We start from the raw sequence: 16,889 nt of genomic DNA, 5'->3' as shown, positions 1-16,889 counted from the left end.
CCACAAATGTTTGTTTGAGACATGAGAAATATCCTGAATTTGAACATGGAACAGGTTCCATGTTCAAGTGTGGTTAATAAGTTTGGTAGTTGCAGATACTGGTAGTTGCATGGAATATGAAGTTGTAGTGCTAATAGACCTGGCTAATAATGGACAAGATTAGGTGCTACATAATCTTGGATACGAAGTGGTAAGAAAAGATAAGGAAGGAAACAAAGAGGTGATGTGGTAGAATTGATGAAGGAGAATACCACACCACTGGGGGGAGAGGGGATCTTGGAAGGATTAAGGTCAGTATGTATTTAGTTAAAGTAAGAAATAATAGAAGGACTATTATAATACTGGATTTATTCTATAGACCAATTAGAGTGATATAGAAGAGCATATTTTCAGGAAAATTACGAGTGCAAAAACTAATAAATAGGAAAAAATTGGGTAAATTGTCATATCAAAATCTGTATTGAAATAATACAGATAAAGCTTAAAAGTATTTGAACTGTGTTGAGAATTTTCTGGCTCAGCAGGGAAGAAACCTTGCTGGAATGCCACATGTGGATCAAGTGTCAAGGAATGGTGATCATTGTGTCTTAAGACTGTAGTTAGTCATGAAATGGACAAAGAACAAGAAACATTCCAAGAGTATCTTGAAAAAAACAGCAGAGCAATCGGAGAGAGAACCAATAATGCAACTGAGAACCAAGCTGTATAGAGAAAGTCCAGTCAGGAAATCAAAGAAGAAATAAGAGAGACGCAGATAATGTATGAAAAGAGACAATTTGCTAACATATATAAACAAATCCAAAAGCTTTCCAGTGGTATACAAATAATGTTACAATACTGAGTAAACCCCTCCTGCTAATTTAAACCAGCAACACAGAAAAGATTTAACCCCTGTAGTAATCTGTTAAAATTCAAGAGGCCAAGAGCTATCCCAAAGGTCACTATTTAAAGTAAAAATTAACAACTTTTATTTCTTTTCATAAGTCTAACGGAGACTAATTAACAGTTATTTACAACTCCTTTCTCTAATCTATTGTTCACTTTCTCTTCTATAATACTGGTCCGATAACCACCCCCCCATCCCCCCCAACTGATTAAGATTTACCAAAAAATTCAAATTTCAAAACCAGGCAGCTGTTGAATCTTCTCTTTGTATCTTCCTCTGTCTTCTTTTCTTCTACTTAAAGTTTCTGTTTCACAGGTCGTTGATAGATAAAGGCACTTTTAAGAGAGCTATTTTCTGGGCATGGACTTGTTGGGCCAAATGGTGTATTTCCACACTATAAAGATTATAATCTAGATAAGCTAAAATTAATGAAGAGGCACAATTAGGAAGGCAGTCTATACTTAAAATCTGATAAATCATCAAGACCATCTCATCATATCTCCAAGAATGCTAAGGGACATAAGGCTGGAAGTTGTAGAGGTACTAACCATAAACTTTGAATCCTCCTTAGATGTAGGATGGTACCAAATTTGCTGATGTTTATATCTGCTTAATGAAGAGTGTCAGGGTAAACCCAGTCAGTTTAACCACTGTGTTGGGAAAGCTTTTAGAGCTATACCACATGACTTTGAAAGGATACCCACTGTCCATGGGCACTTTAGGGTGGCATGGTGGCTCAGTGGTTAGCACAGCGCCAGGGACCTGAGTTCGATTCAGGCCTCAGGTGACTGTGTGGAGTTTGCACATTCTCCCGGTGTCTGCGTGGATTTCCTCCGGGTGCTCCGGTTTCCTTCCACAATCCAAAGATGTGCAGGTTAGGTGAATTGACAATGCTAAATTGTCCATAGCATTCAGGGAAGTGTAGGTTAGGTGTATTAGTCAGGGGTAAATGTAGAGTAATAGGGTAGGGGAATAGGTATGGGTGGGTTACTCTTCAGACGGTCACGGTGGACTTGTTGGGCCAAAAGGCCTGTTTCTACATTGTAGGGATCCTATGGAAATTGAATATCTCCCATCTCTGCAATGGAGCCATCTAGGCCAAAAGTAATGGTTGTGGGCTTGCAACCCAACCAGCCCTCTCTCTTAAAAGGCACGATAAATATTAGAACCCCCAGGTTTGAGTCTGGAATTCAAGAAATTAGGTCTTAGCCACAGTTTTTATCTTTTGATGGTGTTAAGTTGCAAGATGGACGAGGAAGCCGAAGCATTAAACAGCAAGGACTTTATTATCGTGGTGTCTATTCTACAGGCGGCAAGGTTAGAGTGAGCTGCTTGTCTGCCCAAAACAGCTGATGATGTCATCATCACATGAACAATTCAAAAGTGTACAAAATTAAACATCACACAACACCAGGTTATAGTCCAACAGGTTTATTTGGAAACATTTGCTTCCAAATTTGTACTTGTAGCATTACATTTTATTTTGCTCAAAAATTACATGAATCCATGTAAGATTCTGTAAATCCATTTTTTAGATTAGAATCAATCTGAACATTGGAGCACAGACAATCTCACACAGGCAACTCACTTTCAATGCATTATGTGGGCTGACATGACACCAATTGTTAAAGTTCACTTGAGAATCTTACTTTTAAAAAGTTCTGCTATTTACATATGAAAGAACTGAAACCAACATGTTCATTCTAAAAGAAGAGAGCCTTAACAAGCAATCCAGGTCTTTTTCAATATATAATTTCATTCACATGCTGTAAACTCTTGCTATAAATTCTGTATCTTATAATCTTATACTCCACAACCATCTGATGAAGATGCAGCATTCTGAAAGCTAGTGCTTCCAAATAGACCTGTTGGACTATAACCTGATGTTGTGTGATTTTTAACTTTGTACATCCCAGTGCAACACAGGCATCTCTAAATCATGAATTCCAAAAGCGATAGTTCACTATATAAAGAAACAGCCTCCTTTCTGTCTTAAATCAGAGGTTCCTGCGAAGTAAATATTGTGAACATTTTCAATCATATTTACAATAGTCTGTAGGTAAGACACTCCAGAGAATGTTGATTCCTATGTGGCTGTCAGTGGACCTCAAGTGCCTGTTTATTTTCCTTGTTGGCTTTAACCTCTGGTTTTCTATAAATGTCATCTGTCGTTGACTTTTCCTGAGATGACTAAATATTTGGAGGCTTGCACAATGTAGTAACCTTCTCCACTTTAAGATACTATCTCCCTCAAATGCTCCAGTTGCTAATCTGTCTTCAGGTATATCAGGTTTCTGTTTGGCAAAATTATTTGTGGATCTTCAATTAATTAATGCTGTCCCTGGCATATTCATTCTGGTTGTCTGTAGTTGATCTGTGTAATTTCTCCTCCATGCTACATCATCTCTCATCTGTACGGTGTAGGATACTGGTCCAGTCTGTGCTCCAGTAATGAAAAATGTGTTGCTGGAAAAGCGCAGCAGTTCAGGCAGCATCCAAGGAGCAGGAGAATCGACGTTTCAAGCATAAGCCCTTCTTCAGGAATGAATCTCTCTTCCTCCCTCTACAAGAAAAAAATCTCCTGCTCCTTGGATGCTGCCTCACCTGCTGCGCTTTTCCAGCAACACATTTTTCAGCTCTGATCTCTAGCATCTGCTGTCCTCACTTTCTCCCTGTGCTACAGTGATGGCTTGTACCCATATCTCACCAATCTTCATCAATAATTCTTGACCTTTTTGGAAAATGCAGCAGTTGACCTTGTTCTCTCATTGCAAAACCTAATTCTGTGGTTTCCTATCAACAATGTCTTTAATCATTGGTGGTTTCAGTCATTCAAATACTGTGAGCTAATGATTCTTTACCATGAGTAATGTCTGAGAACTTTGAGTCCTTTCGTGGATTGTATTCTGATATGTTTACAAAAGCTGACTGTCTTTTGGATTGTGATCCTTGTTCTCAAGTTACATTTAAATAATGTTTCATTGTTTGAACAAACCTTTGTGCTACATCATTTGTAGCTGGGTATGAGGAGCTGATGGTATTTGTTGAGTTGCATCCTGCTTTAGATACCCCGTAAACTCTTGTGGTATGAACTGTCGACCACTGTCACTAACAAATTCTTCTGGACAACTAAACCTTGCAAAGATCTCCACAAGTCCTTCAGTGGTTTTCTCTGATGACAACCATATCTTCCTGATGGCAACCTCAGGCCATTTAATATGTACGACATATTATGAAAACTATTTGGTCTTCAAAAGGTCCTGTTAATATGCATTATTTGCCAATGGCCTTTCTGGCTATTCCCATGGCACTAATGAAAGTAGTAAGCGAACTCTTGCTCTCACTGCACATATTCAACCTTATTCTCAATTTCTGAATTGTGCTTTAGTTATCACCTTCATTCTGAGAATGTCATAGTAACCTTTGTTTAGTTGATTTAGCACACAGTTTCTTAAATGTTGTGGAATGATGATCCTAGTTCCCCATAGGACATCCTGCTTGCACGGGTAGTTTCAGCTTCCATGGGACTTTAGTTCTAGGATTGTTCCTGTGAACCTGCCATGAATTACGATGTCTATCAATTTTGTTAGGAGAAGATCATTTCTAGTGTGCTAGTGTGAGCTAATAGCAACTAGACCCATATCTGCATAGGCTCACTGCTAGAAAAGATATCTCTTTGTGTCCCAAAATTGTGGTCAGCGTTCTGATATCTTAGTAGCATAAGTTCCTGGCCATACCGGTATTGGTAGAATCATCTCATGCCAAAAATGATTCCTAAAGCTTATTTCTCTCTGTGCATAACTCATTTCTGTTTTCTTTGACAATTTTGATACAAGAGCCACTGATATTGCTTCACCATTAAGGATACCTGACAAACATCCGCTCCCACTCGGTGTGGTGATGCATACTAGTTGCAATGATAACTTTGGGTCAAAATGGGTCAGGACTTCTGACTTTAATAAAATCTCTTTTGGCTTGTGTCAAGGCTCTTTTCATTTCCAGTTCTTGTTTTGGCATAATAAACTATGCAATGGATTAGGAATGGTTGTAGGTTTTGGGACAAATCTACCACAGCAAGCCCAAAAATTGTTGTAGTTGGTTTACATTTTGAGGTGCTGGTGCCTCAGTTATGATTTACTTTTGAAGGTGAGTTGTGTGCTATTGTCCTTTAGCATCACTGACATGACCTAAATATTTGATGGAATATTTAAATAATTCATATTTGTCTTTTTCTTGTTCTTACGCCATGATTTTCAAGTCTGTGTAGTGTAGCATCTAAATTATGGTGTTGTGCTTCTTTGTTTCTCCCTTGACTAAAATGTCATTGAGGTAACACTAGACTCCTTGCAATCCATTTAAAATTTGATCCATGACACTTTAGAATAATACAGGTGCAGATGTGATTCCAAATAGAAGTCTGTTGTATTTAAATAGTTTGTTACAATTGTCAGGTACTTCTGTGACTCAGCATCAGAAGATAGGCTTCACTAATTTTACTGAAAAGCTGATCTCCAGATAGTCCAGCAAATAGGTTATTAACTAAATGCAAAGGATGCTGCTCAGCTTACTATACCCGGATTAAAAGCAACCTTAAAATCACTGCAGCTCATACTGATCCATCATTCTTCACTACTGGTACAATAGATGTGGCATAATTGCTCTTGCAGAGGATCAAGGATTCTCATCTTAACCGGCCTTTCTAATTCTGTCTTGATCTTTGATCTGATTACATGGGCACTGATTTAGCCTTGCAACGTTTTGCTTGATTCTCATTCTCGCTTTTCAGTTTGGCAGAGATCTTTTCGTGCTTCCCTGATTCCCCACTGAAAATGATGGCATGTTCCTTTAGAATTTTTGATCAGTCTCAGAATCTGATATGCTGAATTTGATTTTCTCCAGCCATGTTCTTCCCAATAAAGCTGGAAAATTTTCTTTGATAACCTGTGGGGACAAATCTTACTGACCATATAACTGTACATTTACATTGCCTGTGAATGTTCTTAGTATAATTTTTGAGGGTTGCAGCGCGGTGTGATTCTGCTACTTCTGATACTTTCAGGTATCAATGAAGCTGCCACTCTGCTGTCGATTTCCATTCTCAGCAGTTTTCCATTCAGGTAGAGAGTGACCAGCATCACTTGGTATCACCAGAAATGACCCGTATGTCTAATAACAGCTCCTCTTTGGAATTGAGTCTAGGCTTTTCTTTGTGCCCTTTTTGTACCTAGTAGATCTTTATCCGAATATTCGGTTTCTGTACTTTGCTTTATATTGTTCATGTTTCTTCCTCAAACACAGTCATTTATATTCCCTTTTTGGCACAGTTTCTGTGTATAGCTTCCTTATACCATCAATTTGCTGCTGCATAGCCAGTTTTTCCACACCAATGACAATTTTGAGTTTGCGTTTGAGCTTGTCTGTCAGTGGTCATTTTGTGAACTCTGAGGCTGAAATTTAGCTGCTGAGTTTCCTTGGCTGCTAGTTCTACAAAAACTGCTTTTTCCAGTACATTATCTATGTCGAGGTTATTTTCCTTTTTAGTAATCTATTATGGATTGCTTCAATCGTGTTTTCCTAATATGAAAGTTAGCTTCCAGCTACTATTTTCATTTTGCTCACCCCATAAAATTCCAGGCAAGTATCATGCTATGCTGAGTTAAAGCTCAGTACAACGTGGTACTGCAAAAAAGGCATATTTCTCCTATCGTAATTTCTTACCTAGTTTTACTTTTATTGCAGTTTTTCCTCAATAGCATTTCCTTAAAAGAAGAGTAAAATTGGAATTTACTTTTGGCTGTGTTCTTTAGAGGTTTACAATAAAGTTATTGAAGATGTACTAAACTACTTATCTTTATAAAATTGGTGGCAATTAAATGTTTAGCTCGAGGCTTGTCACCATTCCCATAAGCAGAATAAATGAACTAAAACCCTGAGAGAGAATATCTAACTGCATGGCTTTATGCAAAGCCTGTTATCTCGAACTGCTTGCGTTCACTAACGTATTATTAAGTTATCAGTAGTTGACAATGAAACTTTACTTCTCAGATGTCACCATCATCTGACAACTGATCTAACCTTGTAGGTGAAATGTGGAGGAACTTAGAGTCATAGAGTTTTACAGCACAGTGAAAGGCCCTTTTGACCATTGTGTCCATGCAAGTCATCAAACCTCCATCTATTCTAATCCTATTTTCCAGCATTTGCTGGTAATGCTACTGTTACGAGCATTCATATAGCTATTTCTTTGTTTTCATGCTTTCTGCCTTTACCACCCTATTACTCAATGAATTCCCCCACCTGACCTCAGTTCCAACCTTCCAGCTCAGCTCTGTCCTCTTGACCTGTCCTATCTGCCCATCTCCCTCCCCACCTATCCGCTCCACCCTCCCCTCTGACCCATCACCTCCATCCCCATCCCCATTCATCTGTTGTACTCTTTGCTACCTTCTCCTCAGCCCCAAACCCCCTCATTTATCTCTCCACCCTGGAGGCTTCCTGCTTGTATCCCTGATGAAGGGTTTTGCCCGAAACGTCGATTTTCCTGCTCCTCGGATGCTGCCTGACCTGTGCTTTTCCAGCACCACTCTGATCTAAACTCTGGTTTCCAGTATCTGCAGTCTGCACTTTTGCCTAATGAATTCCAGATACTCATGACCCTCTGGATGGAAAAAGATTACCTGCAAATTCCCTGTAAACCTCCTGCTCCGTATCTTAAGAATGTGCTCCCTGGTTATTGACTGCCGTACTGAGGAAATATTTTGACCTATTTATCTGGTCTAAACCCCTTAGAATGTTGTACACTTTTCATTCAGATTCCTCCCTCAGCTTTCCTTGCTCCAGGGAAAATAACCCCAGATTATTGAGACTGTTCAGAGCTGAATCACTCCAGCCCATGCAACATATTGGTTCAATCTCTCATGCACTGAGTACAATCACACCTTCTCTGTAGTATGGCAACCAGAACTGCACACAGTACTTAAGCTGTGGCCTAACTAATGTTATACATACAGCCATCATGAGCTCCTTGCTCTTGTATTCAGTGTCCCAACTAACAAAGGAGGAGTTTTTCTTATCCATTTATCTACCTCTTGACACCTTCAAGGATCTATGGGCATGCACGCCAAGGTCTCTCTGATCGTATGTACTTCCTAAAATTCTACTATTCAATGTATGCTCCCTTGCCTTGTTAATCAGCTCAACATGCATCATCGCACACTCTTCAGGGTTAAATTCCATTTGCCATGACCTAATATAAAAATCAACCGTAATTTGGTAATTATTCAGTTTAAAACTCATATTATTGTTTTTATCTAGAGCATGCGCTTATCTTCCGGAGCTATTATTACATAAACTATTTGTGTGTTTTGGATAGGCATTGAGCAATCAAACAGCTGCAATCAGTGAACCTAAGAGTAAGGACAAGTGTGAAAATCAAGAAGTTAGTGATCCCGATAAAGAGCATGCTGCAATTGAACCAAGGCGAATCAGGATCTTCGATGGGGGGCAAGTTTATATTTAAAACCTTTTTCTTTAAACCAATTTGTTTAAAAAGGATTTGTAGAATGGTAAAGTAACTTGCATTTACTTTTCAATTCATTCATGGGATGTGGGCTTCATTAGCTAAACCTACATTGTTTGTCCATTCCTTTTTGCCCTTGAGAGGATGGAGGTAAGCTGCCTTCTTGAACTGCTGCAGTCCACTTGGTGTAGGCATACCCACAATTCCGTTAAGGAGGGAATTCCAAGAAATCGATGCAGTAACACTGAAGGGACAGTGGTACATTTCCAAGTCAGGATGTTGATTGACTGAGGAAGTAATTTGCAGGTGACAGTGTTCCCATGTATCCTTCTGGATGGCAGTGGTCACACGATTGAAAGGTGCTGTCGAAAAAGCCTTGGTGAATTTCTATAGTGCATCACAAAGATGATACGCATTGCTGCTACTGATTGTCAATGGTGCGAGGAATGGGCATTTGTAGATATAGTGCCCCTCAAGTGGGCTGCTTTTTCTTGATTGTTATCAAGCTTGTTGAGTATCGTTGGAGTTCATTCAACTAGGCATATACTAAGATGTGCTTTGTAGATGATGGTCAGGCTATCGGGTTCTTTCTTAATTGTACTTGAGAGTACTGTTGAAGAAAGACTCACTTTACCAAAGTTTTTTGTCTTGCATTCTTTAGGACAATTCACAAGAAGAGCAATTTAAAGGTAAAACCAATATTTCTACTGTACAAGAGGAGAATACTGAAAATGTCAGCTTGTAGACCGTGATTAGGACAGACATTGCCACAGAAAATAGACCAGTTTTTGGTGATCGATTGTTAACTGCCAGGCTTTGTTTAAAGTTTAAACCAGGCAGGTTGACTCTGACTGGTCAAATCATTGCCCTGAGAAATGAACTGGCAAATGACTGTCACCTATTTTCAGTTAAAGTTGGTGAGCTGATTTATTTTCCTTGGCGATGCCTCCACCAATCAGAGGTTGCTTGCTAATCAATTAGCATTCTCCGCTCATCTTAGTTCAAATTGTTAGTTTTCCCCTTAAATTGGCATTCTTCTGAATTGCCCTGAAAAGTGGAATATGAAAAGCTTCAATCAACTGTTGTTTTATGCAGTGCTCAAATTGTGTAGTACTAAATGGCTGTTTTTAGCTATTGTCTAAATTGAGCATATGACGAAAGCATGAGGATTCTTCTAGGATTTGCTTATTTGTCTGTGAATTTCCTTTTAGTTGATAGCACTCTGCTGACATAACTGTGTTGCAGAATGTTGCTTATGTGTTTCACCTGATTTGTCATTACTAGCAAAATGTTAGAATTGAGATTCAGAATCAGAAAATATGGGAAGCAACTAGAATGCAATGAGATAAAATTAGTGAAAAAAGAGGCATGTTGTTGAAACTTTTAGCCTTGCATTGATTAGAATAATCACACAAATGTCAAATTTCAAACAATCGCAACAATTTCTACAACAGGAAAAAAGAGTGCAGATTGATTCACCAATGTGCTACCGTGGGCAAAGCAGCAGAGAACCATAGGCTCCCAGGTAATTCAAGAAAATCTTGAACCATAGTGCTTCTGCTTACAACAACTCATCGAGGCTCCTTTGGTAGTATCTTTTAAACCTGTGACCCATTCCATTTGAAAGGACAAAGGCAGCAAATGAGTGCAGACACCATCGCCAGTAAGTTCCCCTTCAGGCCACACTGTCCTGACCTGGAACTGTATTGACATTCCTTCGTTCTCATTGGCTGAAAATCCTGACACTGCCTTCCTAACAGCATTGATGGTATTTTTATACTCCAAAGGGACCATCAGTTCAAGAATACACCACCACCGCCTTCTGCATTTAAGGACAGACAAGATATGCTGCCCGAGCCAATGATACCTAACTCCCATGAATGAATAAAAAAATGTAACAATGTATGTTGTTTTAAACAAGCATAAATGAGCCATGTTATGAGTTCAACTCATCATCATAAATTGTTTTTAGTATATGCAGGATTGTTCAGCAAATGCAGCTCAGTCATGGAGTCACATCTAATAGTTGAAGGGCATCGGCCAGTCACAGGAAAGGACAGATTGATGTTTGATGCAACCAGCTTCGAAAATATGAGGAATGGAGGCTCACTTAAATTTTGTGTTACTAATTAGCTTCTTCAGAGTGGGTTACTTAGACACCCTATAGCTGGGATATTTAAACTAAAACTTCTCATGTTTTTGGTGGATTATGATGTGTTTTCATGCTTTTCACTAATTCCTGGTGTGGGTGGGGGATAAATTTACCCTCAAGTTTATTTGTGAATGTGATGTATTCATTCCATTTCAGTCTTCATCTCCACTTGTATGCATACAAATATTTTGGAAACTTGAAAGACAAAAGTAGTGCAAATTATAATCCAATTGTATTCTTTATTTTTAAAGATATAAATCAAACGAAGAATATGTGTATGTTCGGGGCAGAGGAAGGGGAAAATATATTTGTGAGGAATGTGGAATACGTTGCAAGAAGCCAAGTATGCTGAGAAAGCACATTCGTACCCATACTGACCTCCGACCTTATCACTGCAATTATTGCAACTTCTCCTTCAAAACAAAAGGTAAATTGATGATACTGTACACAGTGCCTTTAGATGCTTACTTTGTCTCCTAAATCACCTCAGTTTATAATAATACTTCAAATCTATTTGCATGCTTAATGCAACATCCTTTCTACAGATGGCTGAAATTGTTGTGGGGGAGGTGGGGGGGCCCTTCTCTTAGTGTCATTGAGTCATAGCTCCAAAGATGGAGAATACAAAATATCCAATATGTGTAAATGTCCTGATATTTTCTTCTCTCTACTTTTCATTCCTCAATCCACAACAACATTTAATTTTAAGAGTAAGACAAAACATTTTAAGATTTGAGACTGGACTCTTGGATGACCTAGATTGTATTAGCTGGATTAGAAAGTGTACAACCTATCGACAAACGCATCGAGTTAGACCCCATCTACCACCCCCTGAGAAGAAGAACAGGAAATGACATCCCCACAGGAAATGATACCAGCAATCCAAAGAAATCCAAACATATAAATAGAAAGCAGGAATCATGAACAGTGCTTCGCCTGGAGGCCCATTGAAAATGTTACCTATAAGGGTGACAAAACGTCTGGAAATGAACCTTCCAGCTCAGTGAGCAAATCTACATCCAGAACCTCAACCTGAGCTACAAGTCTTCTCAAAAAATGTCTACAACCTGCATTTAATTTGTGGGGATGTTAGTCAGGCTACATTTGTTGCCCAAAGCCTGTTATCATGCTGCTCCCAAAATGGCAATTGATTATACATGCATCACAAAACCCTAGTTTTTACATAAAAAGGAATTTGCCAAATAGGTATGCCTCAGTTATTCAACAACAGGCCTCTTTCAGGATTGTGTTAGCTCAGTAGGGAGAGGGATTGGAACAGTAATTTCTATATCTGCTACTTCGGGATCACTACCACCTTGTTTACATCCAGTGAAGCAATTTAAAATGATTATGGCCCCCTTCCATGTTATTTTTCAAATAGTCTAATGTGATATCTTGTGGCCTGTTGACAAGGCAGAAAAAGCTTCAGTTTAACATTCACAACTAAAAGAACAACAGCTTCAATAATTCAGCACTTCCTCAGCGTTACTGAAAGGTCAGGCTAGACTTTGTGCCAAAGACCTAGATTAGATTTTCACTCACTAGCTTTCTGCTCAGGTAAGACTGAACTGAGAATGATGCCTTTTTAATTGCGTATTTTTTTTTCCCAGTTTATTCGCTCCTCACTTCAGGTTACCGCTTCCTTGTTTTCCTTCTCCACCACCCAGTCCCACATCAAAATGACCTTCCTATACATGTTACCATGAACAATGAATGTTGACAACTGTTGACCTGTTTTGCATTATCATCTACAGGTGACATTTTTCAGCTGACCAGCAATGATTGAACTCAAGCATGAATTTATCAGAACTGGTTATTGCTACTTGTTTGTTTTACCCTCTTACCAAAAGTCACTTGTGTGGAAGTGCAGTTATTGAAGGAAAACGTTGCCCCCAAAAAAAGTGTTAGAGCAATGTGGAGCTATATTCCAAAGCCAGAATTATACGGAACCCGGCTACCACCACTTTATAGAATGAAAATTTATTGCAATTTTATGTTCTAAACCATTTCACACAGCATCTAAAGCTGATGGCTTTGCTTACTTTCCTCCTGTTCGATATTTTTAAAATCAAAGTTTGGTGGCCCATTTGCTGACTGGGCTTGGCTTGTAACATTATTGGAGGCCGGCACTGAATATGGTCCCTGACCTTGATTTTGTAACAAAAGTGAGACTGATGATTTACTAGTAAGGATGTTCCTTTTTGATGATTCCAATAGTGTTCATGTAGAGCTTTTCATTCTTGGTTTCATACTGGTTTTTGCTGTTGAATTATTGATTAAATGGACGTTGAAATGAAGTAGCTCAGTTTACATAATTGCTTGAATGTATCACTAAGAAATTCAGCTTCATTGAGCTAATGAAGTCAATATGGATTCCCATGAAAGCTACTCTAATGGTATTTTATTTATTTTCAAAGGAAACTTGACCAAGCACATGAAGTCTAAAGCTCATAGCAAGAAATGTATGGAAATGGGAGTGGCAGTTGCTCCATTTGAGGATCAAGATACTGATGAGACAGGTATGAACGTATTATAACGAGGACAGATTTTAATGCTGCCTGCCCAGTGGAATCCAGGTGAATGGGCATTAAAGTAACTGCAGTGATTTACACACATTCACAAGTCACTGCTGTTTGCATCATATTTTTGTTTTGCTCTTTTCAGGTGAGTGATGCCCCAGCCATTGGACACTGGGGTCATTTCTTAAATATGCAAGTCCTTCTCTGATTAGGCCATCAGCATCCAACTACAATTTAAACTTGAGGCTTCTGAGGGAAGCTATTGTGACTTCCTTGTCATTGCAACCTGGGGCAGGCAGATTTGTAACAAGAAAATGAGCCAGAAAAGTAAATAATTTATTGTTTGGTTTGATGGGTTAAGTGAGGGACAAGATTGACAACTTAACATTCCGGGATTTAAATGTTTCAGGCAAGATAGGGAAGGATATAAAAGAAGTTGAGGAGTTATGTTACTAATAAGAGAGAATGTCATAATTGTACTCAGGGAGGTCACCTTGGAGGACTCATCCAGTGAGGCCATTTGGATAGAGCTCAGGAATCGGAAGGGTGCAGTCACTTTGGGATGTACTGCAGGACTTCCAATAGCCAGAGGTTGATTGAGGAACAAATATATGCATAGATTATGGAAAAATGTAAAAACAACATGGGTATTGTCGTGCTTGATTTTAACTTTACCAGTATTGATGAGGACTCCCTTAGGTCCAGGAGTTTGGATAGAGATATTGTGGTTGCATTACCGCAAGTTATCTTTAACTCAGCTACTTACGTGAACAATCAAGTACTGAAACAATGATTTAAACTTTATTACACTTAGCAACGGTATAAGACCCCCCCGCCCCCACCCCCCTCCATCCCCCAAAAAGAAGCAGGTTAAGCCTCAGAACTCAGCTTGATGAGTTGTTGAATTTAACTATGATTCCAAGCAACAGTATCTGTCTGGAAATGTCCAGGGTTTGATCCTTGTGTATTGTTACTCATTGAAATCTCGCCAATGAAGGGTCCTGGTGCTGGATTCGTATACAGATTTTTCATCCTTCTGGTCTATATTCTTTAGATTCTTTTATCCAAATTATTGACTACATGTCTGAAACCATGACATCTGTAGCTTGCATTCTTATCAGAAGTAACTTATTTGTTCCTTGTTACCTTTCTCATTGACTGTTTGAAAAGACAGCTTTCCTGCAGTTAACTCCTTAAATTCTTCTGGGCCGTCAATTATCCTTGTGACATGTGTAATCAATTATCAAGCAGATGTCAGGTCAGTTTTGTTCTCGTAGCCTTCAGTCTATTTCCCAGACATGGCTAATTGTTTTCAATTCCTGTATAAGTTTGTCCTTGTCCCTTAATAGTTTACTCCAGACAGATTTATTGCTGTTTCTTTCCATGTGTAACAGTTTATCTGTATTGATTCTTTCAATCCATGAACAGTTATTAAAACTCTGAAGTCTATAGTGTCGCTGGAGAATTTGATCAATGTGTCCAGAATGACTTTTTTTGAAATAATATGACACTAGTCCAACTAGGGAAGCATCCACGCAAGACTTGGTATTGGCCAGATGATTGATTGGGGAGCATTTTGGGAACAGGGACCATAATTCTATAAGGTTTTTACATAATTTTTAATGGTGATAAGAGTAGTTATAGAGTCACAGAGTTAGAGATGTACAAATGGAACAGACCCTTCAGTCCAACTTGTCCACGTCGACCAGATATCCTAAATAAACCAAGTCCCATTTGCCAGCATTTGGCCATATCCCTCTAAACCCTTCCTATTCATATACCCATCCAGGTGCCTTTTAAATGTTGTAATCGTATCAGCCTTTACCACTTCCTCTGGCAGTTCTTTCATACATGCACTACACTCTGCATGAAAAAGTTGCCCCAAAGTTCCCTTTTAAATCTTTCCCTTCTCACCTTAAAACAGTGAACTACCCCACCCCAGGGAAAGATGTTTTCTATTCCTATCTATATCCCTCATGATTTTATAACCTCCATAAGGTCACCCCTCAGCCTCCGATGCTCCAGGGAAAGTAGCCCAAGCCTATTCAGCCTCTCCCTCAAACCAACCAATCCTGGTAACATCCTTGTAAATCTTTTCACAACATCATTCCTATCGCAGGGAAACCAGAATTGCATGCAGTGTTCCAATAATGGCCTAACCAATGTCCTACAGCCACAACATGACGCCCCAACTACTATACTCAATGCTCTGACCAATAAAGGCAAGCATACTGAACGACTTCTTCACTGGTTTGATTCCAGCCTTAGGCAACTACCTGTGTGGGGTTTTCATGTTCTCCCCGTGTCTACGTGGGTTTCTGCCGAGTGCTCCAGTTTCCTTCCACAATCCAAAGTTGTACAGGTTAGCTGGATTGGCCATGCTAAAAAATGCCCATAATGTTTCAGGGATGTGTAACTTAAGTGCATTAGTCAGGGGTAAATATAAGCTAGGGGAATGGATCTGGGTGGGTTACTCTTCGGAGGGTTGGTGTGGACTTATGGGGCCGAAGGGCCTGTTTCCACACTGTAGGGATTCTATGATTCTATCCTGTCTACCTACAACTCCACTTTCAAGGAGCTATGAACCTACACTCCAAGGTCTCTTTGTTCAACAATACTCCGCAAGAACATAGCATTAAGTGTAAAAGTCCTGGCCTGATTTGCTTTCCAAAGTGTAGATAAGCTAAACTCCATCTGCCACTCCTCAACCCATTGGCCCAACTTATCAAGAGCCGTTGTACCCTGATATAACCTTCGCTGTCCAGTACAGCTCCAATTTTGGTGTCATCTGCAAACTTACTATATCTCCTTTGTTCACATCCAAATCATTTACATACGTGATGAAAAGCAGTGATCCTTGTGGCACACTGCTGATCATAAGCCTCCAGTCATAAGTCCTGAAGAAGGGTTACACCCGAAATGTCGACTTTTCCACCTGCGAATGCTGCCTGGCTTGCTGTGTTCTTCCAGACCCTGCCTGTCTATTCCAGTCATAAAAGCAACCTTCTACTATCACCCTCTGTCTGCCAACTTCAAGCCAGTTCTGTATCCAAATGGCTAGTTCTCCCTGTATTCCATGTGCCCTCATCAATCCTCTTTGTTAGTTCTTCAAAAAACTCAATTAAGTTCATGAGACATCATTTTTCACGCAGAAGTTTATATCTATAATCAGGCCTTGTCTTTCCAAATACATGCAAATTCTGTCCCTCAGGATTCCCTCCAACTTATCCACCACTGATGTCAGGCTCACTGGTCTATAGTTCCCTGGCTTGTCCTTACCACCTTTATTAAATAGTAGCATCACGTTAGCCAACCTCCAGTCTTCTGGCACCTCACCTGTGGCTATTGATGGTACAAATATCTCACCAAGGGACCCAGTAATCATTTCCCTAGCTTCCCACAGAATTCTTGGGTACACCTGACCAGGTCCCGGGAATTTATCCACCTTTATGCGTTTTAAGCCATCTAGCACCACCTCTGTAAAATTGACATTTTTCAAGGTTTGCTATTTATTTTCCCATAATTTCTATCTTCTATGTCCTTTCCCACAGTCAACACTGATGCAAAATTCTTGTTTAGTATCTCCCCCATCTCCTGCGGTCCCACACATAGCTGGCCGTGCTAATCCTCAAGGGGCCCTATTCTCTCTCAAGTTTCCCTTTTGTCATTATCGTATTTGTAGCATCTCTTTGGATTCTCTTTAGCCTGATTTGCCAACACTATCTCATGCCCCCTTTTTGACCTCCTGATTTCCCTCTTAAGTATACTCTTACTGCCTTTATGCTCTTCTAGGAATTCACTCGATCTCTGCTG

The 16,889-nt window shown here is 39.5% G+C and overlaps 1 protein-coding gene across 1 annotated transcript in view; it reads left to right on the top strand.

The window, feature by feature from the left end:
- hivep1 (HIVEP zinc finger 1) overlaps positions 1 to 16,889 on the top strand; it is a 180,141-nt gene that overhangs the window by 122,851 nt on the left and 40,401 nt on the right. Inside the window, exons 5-7 of the mRNA XM_060849889.1 lie at positions 8,259 to 8,389; positions 10,809 to 10,984; positions 12,975 to 13,076. Coding sequence (XP_060705872.1) covers positions 8,259 to 8,389; positions 10,809 to 10,984; positions 12,975 to 13,076 — 409 coding nt within the window. The remainder of the gene's footprint in view (positions 1 to 8,258; positions 8,390 to 10,808; positions 10,985 to 12,974; positions 13,077 to 16,889) is intronic.

Source organism: Hemiscyllium ocellatum, chromosome 34 (assembly GCF_020745735.1).
Source record: "Hemiscyllium ocellatum isolate sHemOce1 chromosome 34, sHemOce1.pat.X.cur, whole genome shotgun sequence".
Taxonomy (NCBI): Eukaryota; Metazoa; Chordata; class Chondrichthyes; order Orectolobiformes; family Hemiscylliidae; genus Hemiscyllium; species Hemiscyllium ocellatum.
The sequence above is the reverse complement of the archived record's forward strand: the minus strand, read 5'-3'. Positions and strand labels throughout refer to the sequence as shown.